This window comes from Podarcis muralis, chromosome 17 (assembly GCF_964188315.1).
Source record: "Podarcis muralis chromosome 17, rPodMur119.hap1.1, whole genome shotgun sequence".
NCBI lineage: Eukaryota > Metazoa > Chordata > Lepidosauria > Squamata > Lacertidae > Podarcis > Podarcis muralis.
In genome coordinates this window covers 23183244-23192329 of record NC_135671.1, presented here as the reverse complement: position 1 = coordinate 23192329, position 9086 = coordinate 23183244, and the positions used below count along the sequence as shown (strand labels likewise).

Sequence of the window (9086 nt, the reverse complement as noted above, 5' to 3'; positions counted from 1 at the left end):
TTGCTTTCCATGGCCATTTGCTGTTCCACATAGCTGCACTGAAAGAGGGCACCTATAGCACACGACCATGGGCCCTTGGGTATTTTATTCTACTGGCATATATGTTGATAACATGGGAGTTTTCTCCAAGGATCACATCAGCTCTTTAATCTTCTCTTCCAGTTTTTTGGGACGAGCTCCAGTGATTTCAAAAATCTAGGACCGAAATAAATAAATAAATAAATGAAAGCAATCGAAGCTCCAGGAATTTGGGAGAAGCAACGGGTCCCATAGGGATTTGCTACCCATCTCCTCCCGGTTAGAGATTAGGTGACTTGTGACTGGATTTCTTTGGTAGCCCCCTTCCCAGAATGGCTCATTCCAGGGCAGAATCTGGCAGATTAGGGGCAGCCCCGGCCAGAATTCAGAGCACTAAACTGTGTTTCTAGGCCACAAATACCTTTTCTCCTTTCATGTAGAACTGGAATGTTGGCATGGCGACGATATTGCAAAGGTCAGCCACATCCTGGGGATGAGAGGTTGAACAATATGGTCAAGAAACTAATTAAAATACGCTAGACATTCTGTAAGTATCTCTAACGAGAATGCCGGAGAAAGCAAAGTATGGTGTTTTATACCATATCTATCAGTGCTGCACCACACATTTCCTAAATTTTGATACTCCATTTGGAAGTATTGCATCTGAGCAGATTGCCTAAACGAAACAGGAACTATTCTTGCTAAACATTTGAATTGTTCAGATACTGTTTGATGCCATTTGGTTCCCCCGGCTGGTACTCTTCCCAGCATCGTTTTCTCTCAACTATCACCCTCATCCACTGTTATTATATGCGCTGCACTTTACAAAGTACAGCGGTACCTCGGTTTACGAACTTAATCTGTTCCGGAAGTCTGTTATTAAACCAAAGTGTTCTTAAACCAAGGCGTGCTTTCTCATAGAAAGTAATGGAAAATGGATTAATCCGTTCCAGACAATGACAAACAACCCCTAAAACAGCAATTTAACATGAATTTCACTATCTAACGAGACCATTGATCCATAAAATGAAGGCAATAATCAATGTACTGTACTATAAAATAAATAAGACAGTATTGTAGATGATTATAATTATAATTATTATTATTTTCTTATATGCACTGATGATAGTCATTGTTTGGATGGGGGGCTTTTATCAATTTCTGCAGTCACACAATCAACTAGTAGCTGAACTGGGTTCCACACAGTCACAAAAACAAGACACAAAAACGAAGTCACAAGCCACAGTCCACAAAAACGAGCCACAGTCACAAGTCAGTCCATAAAATGAAGAACAAGTCACTGTCAAAAAAATGAAAAAAGCCACACAAACAAAAACGCAAAAAAATAGCAAAGACAAAAGCTCCAAATATCACCTCTGTGTTGTGTGAATGCTCGGGACTCAATAGCTGACAGACTCAACTGGAAGCCTCTGATTAGCGGGAAACTCAATTTACAAATGAAACACACTCAACAGGAAGTGAAACATGTTCTCATTCCAAGGCAAAGTTCACAAACCAAAACACCTACTTCCGGGTTTGCAGCGTTCTTAATCCAAGTTGTTCACAAACTAAGCTGTTCTTAAACCAAGGCACTACTGTATAAGAGAGAGAGAAACAAATTCCTGCCCCAGAGAGCTTACAGTCTAAGGGTCAAACCAGACTTGACATTATCTATGAATGCACACTTTTTTTGGGGGGGGGTCATGTGAAAGCCTGCGCATGGGTGGAAATAGGCGGTTTGGAATCTTTTTGAGTCTGAGATACAATGCTAGGCTATATAGATGGACAATTGTAACTTTATTCCTGCTCAGAAGATTTCAAAACTGCATTTACGCTTCTCCATACATGCTTAAAAAAGAGAGAGAGAGCGCAAAATAATTAAGGTTGGCTTTTCGCTCCCTAGTCTTATTTGTTTAATTTTCCTGCCTGTTGTCCTTTACAGATGAGTTTCTAAGTGTACGTGGTCTATTGATAACTAGGGGTATAAAGCTGTCATCTATCAGTAAAAAATAAAAAGTCACATAGTTGTTGTGTTGGGAGTTTTAATTATGAAAATGATTACATACCCCCTGCCAGAGGGGAGCCTTTATTGCAGAAAAAGGTTACCCACCCCTGTTTTAAAGGCTCCTGTTGAAAACAATAACAGACTAAATGAACCCCTGGCTTGATCTAGAAAGCCTTGCTTTGTAGTTACACTCTAACAGAAATTCTCGACGTCATCTGGTTTTGGTAGCTTACCTCTGCCAAGTCCACATCAACAATGCAGAATAGCACATTTTCATACCGAACAGCCAACTCCTACAGAACAAAATTAAACAAATCTATTAGTTAGCAGACACAGACAAATGTTCTGGCCTGAAAACACGACTACATTCTTTTTTTTGGCTCAAAAGCCCTTCAGTTTGAGAGATAATTGCACATTGATATCTTTTTCATATATATATCTAGCCCAGAGCTGGGGAACGTGACATGTTTTATAGGAGAGATCCCTAATTCTATCTGATGGAGGTGGAGAAGACACAAGACTTGCTTGCTCTTGCATCTTGAGAGAAGAGAGGTCCAAAATACGTCTGCTCTCGAGAGGAAGGCGTGAAGAAGGAAGGGAAGTGGGGAGCGAGTAACCCTAAGAGTATCAGGCTAACACCGAAGGGATATCAGCACAGATCAGCACAAGAAGGACAGTCTAGGAAGCTGGGACAATCCTCTCTTTCCCCGCTGCTGTGCAAACGCACCAGCCTACAGCACAAACTGACACCTCCAAGAACCTCACACCTGATGTCAGATGTGACACCAGGAGCTTGGAGCTCAGTATGGTCAACAGGATGATTACACTCCGCTCTATCTCAATACCATCTGAATCAACTGAGGCTGGACCTTAGTGACATCAGGTGGAGGACAGGTATGGGACAACTGGGAGCTTAAGGTTCCTTGGCAAGGGGGGCTTTCTGATTAGCAGTGACAGAGAGCCCCCCTGGAATGGCCACACGAATAATCCTAGGGCAGCTGAGGGAGTTTGCCCCCTTGAAGGCACACTCCCTACCATATCTGGTTTCCCACCTCTGATCTCCACCCATTTCAGCCTGGCTAAAGGCCTCCGTTTGGCACTTAAACAGCCTTAGTCACTCTGGTTGAGAACCTGTATCATAACAGAACCTAGGGAAGTGCACACTCAGCTGCGCTTGAGACCATCAGCCATGGTATCCTTCTGAAGAGGCTCTGCAGGTGGAGACTCAGAGGCACAGTGGTTGTACTCCTACTTGCAGGACTGCTTGAGGAAATTGGCACTGAGGGACTACTGCTCAGCTTCCTGGCAGTTGTGCTATGGGGTCCCCACGTGGTTCCCTCTTGTCCGCTGTGCTGGTTGGCATCTACATCATCATCATCAAACCTTTTATTGGCATCACATACAACATCCAAAACAAATCAGTACAGAATTACTACTTCCCCAGTGGCACAAAACATTTGCTAAAAGAAAGGAGGCAGGGCAGTCTATCGTCACATCTGTTGGTCTCCAGGGAGATCAGAGGTCTGCAGTGCATTTCAACGACAAAAAACCAAATAGAGATATTTAGCCACTAACTTGGTGAGCTGCTGATCATTCCCCAGTAATAGAAAATGTATGACCTCCGACTCTGGTTTCCATTTGGGGATACAGAGTTGATCTAGAAATTGCTGGTGGAGATCAGCATATAGTTTACAACTGAGAACCATATGTGTGAGGGTTTCCACCAGGTGGTCTTCACATGGGCAAGTTCTTTCTCCTTCCACCCTGCCTCAGAACCTTCCCCAAAGGAGGTTTGATGGATTTAAATTAAACCTAGCCAGTGAAAATGCCCTTGTTTCTTGCAGGTGAAGCAGAAATTCAAGGTAATTATGGTTAGTCTCATGTGCCCAAGAAAGTTGGCGTCTACATGAAGCCCCTAGGTTGAGTCATCTGAGAGTTTGGGGCTCAGTATTGTAGACAGATTGATAACTTTCTGCTCTGTCTGTACATCATCTGAACCAGGTATGGCTGGACAGATTCTGGACCTTTGTCTGGAGGTGATGAGGTGTCAAAACAAGCTGATTCCTGAGAAGATGGAGGTGCTGCTGGTGGACCAGAGTTCATATGTGGGAATTGGTCAATGGCCTTTTTTTGGATAGAGTTGCGCTCATCCTGGAGAGGCAAGTTAATTGTCTGGGGACACTCCTTGATCCAATGCTATCACTTGAAGCCCAAGTGGCTCAATGTTCCTAATTAGCTAACCAGAAATTGATTTTGGAACGAGCCAGGTCTTCTGCCTCTGTAAATCTCAGTGATCTCCTTTTCTCACAGGGCCATCCACTCAATAGACACCATCCAGAAAATTATTCCCAACTAAGTCCAGTTGGAAAATGTTACCCTCCAGAAGGATACCATGGCTGGAGGTATCTGGCTGATGGTATCAAGAGCTGCTGAGTGGAATGGGACACAGCTCATTCTTAGTCATGTTTACTTGGAAGGAGTAAGCCACATTGATTTCAAATGAAGTTCTTAATGACAACACTTGCTTTGGAATTCATTTTTTTGGAATGCCACAAGACTCTTCATGGCTTTCATTGGAAAGGTCCTTGGGTTTTATGGTTGGGGACATGAATCAGATTCAGCCCAATCTTAGCTATATTTACTTGAAGGCAAGCCACACTGACTTCAACAAGGCTTAAGTCACGAGTGACTAACTTTGACTGGACTGCATCCGGGGAGCCTTTCGGGCGAATAGAACAAAGAATCTTGTGACAGCTTTACAGGTAAGAGTTTCATTTTGGCATGAGCTTTCCGGTGAATGCGAGTTCCTCAGAATACAACTTGAAAACCTCCGCTCTCAAACGAAGCCCTACGTTTACCACTGCAGCCTTCACCTACATCTTCTGAACCTCCTTCAAATCTATACATCTACTAAAGGTGCAGAAGCCTTGTCCTCTTCTTCACCTGGCCACCCAAAGCCCTAGTCCACATTTCCCAGTTGTACACGACGGACAGCCTTGGCAGTAGAGGGTTTCTGAACTGAACGGAAAAGTTCCACTTTGAGCAAGCAGAACAAAGCAAAGAAGCAAAGTAGGGTAATGCAAGGCAAGAGTTCAGGGTTCAAGAGCACCCTAGAGAGCTCATAAATTAAGCCCAGGCTGGAGACTCAATAACAACAACTCCCATTCGCCCCTGACCACTGACTATGGTGGCAAGGACTGATGGAAGTAGGAGCCCAGGAACATCAAAAGAGCTGCAGGTTCCTTTGCCCAGGAGGTAGTCCCACATATCTGGAATATGTGTTACCCTTGCATTACCACCTCTTTTAATCTACACCACAGAAGTACTTTTATCCTATGCATCTGGTGACAACTTCATATACAGTGGTGCCCCGCAAGACGAATGCCTCACAAGACGGAAAACCCGCTAGACGAAAGGGTTTTCCGTTTTGGAGGTGCTTTGCAAAACGAATTTCCTATGGGCTTGCTTCGCAAGACGAAAATGTCTTGCAAGTTCCTGCAGGGTTTTTTCCCTCCCCCCCTTTTCCCCAAGCCCCTAAGCCGCTTATCAGCTGATCCGCTAAGCCGCTTAACAGCTGATCCGCTAAGCCGCTAAGCCGCTTAACAGCTGATTGCTAAGCCGCTTACAAGCTGATCCGCTAAGCCGCTTAACAGCTGATCGCTAAGCCGCTTATCAGCTGATCCACTAAGCCGCTAAACAGCTGATCGCTAAGCCGCTTATCAGCTGATCCGCTAAGCCGCTTAACAGCTGATCCGCTAAGCCACTAAGCCGCTTATCAGCTGATCCGCTAAGCCCGCTAAGCCGCTAATAGCGCTAAGCCGCTAAGCCGCTAATGGGCTTGCTTCGCAAGACGAAAAAACCGCAAGACGAAGAGACTCGCGGAACGGATTCTTTTCGTCTTGCGAGGCACCACTGTACTGTGAAGTTATGAGGTCTGAAACAGATGAAGTCTTGTTCAAATTTTTTTTTATGGAAACAGATTTTAATTCAAACCCTTCATTATTAGTGTTTGCTTGATTAAGACCATTGCCAAGCAACAAATGAGAACGGATGGGATGGCACTTACAGGGAGACAGACACTTGAGCCAAACAGTGAGCCTGAGTGAAAACAAGAGGCAGACAATTCGTAATTCTTCACATGGAGGGGACAGGCATCATTTGTAGGTTCTTCTATAATGAAATTATCTTTCCCGAGCGCAGCTGACATTCCACCACCACATGACCTTGTGAGTGGAAGTTGACTAACATGGTTTTGATCCCTCTCTCTCACTGGCTCAAGGGCAAAGTGATAAGTTCCGGAATACCTCTTTGTGTCAGAATCTTGCAAAAGAGATCAGGGCTCCCGTGACTTTTAATAGTGCAGAAGGTACTGAAACAAAAAGCAAATGGCAGAATTCAACTATGCTGTTGCAGGCGACACGACTCCTTCCCTCTCATCCCTTTGTGTGCCCCTCGTGCCCCCTATATTTGCTCTGGTGGGTTGGGGGAAACATCAGAACATGATGTTCCCACAACATGGGTGTAAGGGATCCTATATTGTAAGGGGTGGGCGGGTGAGGGAAGCAAAATCTCAACACAAAGATATCGCTTTAAAGTGGCAGCTCTGTGTCACAGATAACATGTGCTTGCACCGCCAGTCTTTACGCTAGCCTTCTATTGTTGGTGTTTATATGCCCACCAACATTTCTGGGATGGAAATAGAGATGTCCTACTGTATTATTATTATTATTATTATTATTATTATTATTATTATTAGCCCATCCGGTTGGCTTGTCTCAGCCACTCTGGGCAGCTTCCAGCACATATAAAAACATAATAAAACGTCAAACAGAAACTTCCTAAAACAGGGCTGCCTTCAGATGTCTTCTAAAAGTTGTGTTCTTTATCTCCTTGACATCTGAGGGGAGGGCATTCCACAAGGAGGGTGCCACTACCAAGAAGGCCCTCTGCCTGGTTCCCTGTAGCTTCACTTCCAGCAGTGAGTTATCTACTCCAGTGTTTCCCAACCTTGTGCCTCCAGATGTTTTTGGCCTACAACTCCCATCATCCCTGACTAGCAAGACCAGTGGCAAGGGATGATGGGAATTGTAGGCCAAAAACAGCTGGAGGCACAAGGTTGGGAAACACTGATACTCTCTCATATGTTTATATCCCCCCCCCCCCCCCAATCTGGCTGGGTTGCCCCAGCCACTCTGGGTGGCTTCCAACATATAAAAAACCATAATAAAATATTAAGCATTTTTAAAAAACCACCTATACAGGGCTGTGTTGAGATGGCTCGGGGGTCAGATAACTCCATACCCTCCATCATTTCTCCAAAGAAAATCAGGACATCCTACCATATCCTCCAACATTTCTCCGATGAAAATAGGGACATCTTAAGGAAATGCAGGACATTCTGGGGTCAAATCAGAAACTGGGATGCCTTCTGTAAATCCGGGACTGTCCCTGGAAAATAGGGACACCTGGGGAGTCTGTGTTTAAAGAGGGTTTTGGCGGCCTTTTTAATGACTTGGGGATCTATGGAGTGAGCCGGCACTGTTTGTATCCTTTAACTGACAGTCTTGGCCAGGAAGATGTGCAGCAACATTTCGCTGACTTACTGAACATGCTTCTCTAGAAGCTGCCTTTTAAATCATTCAGCAGAATCACCCAAGGACCTTTGACTTTGATTCATTAACAAGCAAACGCCATATCTCTTTTCACTTTTTAAGTGCTTTGCTAAAAGCCGTTTGTTGCAATCTTTAGAACTTTCCCGGGAAGACACATTAGCAACTTGCTCTCCACCTAAACTGCAATTTGGCTGCTTCACAATATCGGATGCCTATATTTCTGACTTCATTATTATCCCTCGAGTGCCTGTAGGTATCTCATCACCCAATGAAAGGTCTTCCTGGTGCCAAGGTAGTCCTCTGCTTAAAAGAGTAAGCAATAACAAATGATATACAATGAATTGAAGAAAATGTTGAAAATAATATTTGTTAAACAACCGGAAGCCTTCCTGTTAGGTATTTTAGGTCAAGATCTGCTGAAAGAGAAGAGGACATTATGTATACTACTACGACGGCGAGAATTCTGATAGCACAAAACTGGAAGACTGGAGAAATTCCAACAAAAGAACAATGGTAAGAGAAATTAATGAATTATTCAGAACTGGCAAAACTGATGGACAGACTACAAGAAAAGGACATCAGTGACTTTGAAAAAGAGTGGGAAACTTTTATAATATATTTGCAGAAACAAAGAAAGAACATCGACTTGATGGCAGGATTTAAATAAACACATTGGCAGGTTCTGGTGAAATCTCTCTCCCAAGAAGCTCACAGTGTAAAGTCTGAGAGGTGAGGAGAATGAAACAATAGATGGAATGATAAGAGGTTGAGGCAAGGGATGAATATGAGGAACTAATTCTTTTTTTTGTTTGGGGCTGAGGGTTCAGAGATAAGCCAAAGACTTCATAGGAAAGGTGTGTTCTGAGCAGAGGTTTGAAGGAAGCAACATGGAGACAACATGAGAAGCATGTTGAGGTATAGAAGATAGCAAAGGACCGTAGCTCAGTGGTAGAAGAAGATTCCAGATTCAATCCCTGTCATCTCCAGTGTTAAAATGAAACAGGTAAGAGGTGATGTGAAAGAACTTAGGCACCAGCGACCCTGGAGAGCACCAAGTTAGACAGATATGAGCTGGTGCAAGACAGCCTTCAACGATCCCAAGGGAGACTCAGCCCAGTTGCAAAGCAAAATCAGGACAGCAATGGAACCACATTTTCTCCTTGCACCGCGGAAGGGTCCGTAACGGCAACACGAGACTTACTTACGTGAACCAAAGGACGGATCATTTTGCAAGGCCCGCACCATTTTGCTGAAAAGTCGACAACCACCAGTTTGGGTCCTGCATTCTTTAGTAGATCGTTGAATTCTTTCTGTTTGGAAAGCGAGGGCACAGGCAGTCAGCAGATGAGCCAATCACATAGCACAAGAAGGGGGGAACCTCTGGACCAGGGACTGACCGTAACCCTCTAGGGCTCTCTTATCTGGCCCTCGGGACTCTCCCTAGGGCCATA

At 44.3% G+C, this 9086-nt stretch overlaps 1 protein-coding gene across 1 annotated transcript; it reads right to left on the bottom strand.

The window, feature by feature from the left end:
* Positions 1-424: 424 nt before the first annotated feature.
* On the bottom strand, positions 425-8969 carry LOC114588051 (thioredoxin-like; the record flags this gene model as incomplete). Its single annotated transcript, XM_028712980.2, has 3 exons — positions 425-505; positions 2257-2316; positions 8841-8969. Coding segments are annotated over 3 exons (270 nt in total), but the record flags the coding sequence as incomplete, so codon positions are not given.
* Positions 8970-9086: the final 117 nt, after the last annotated feature.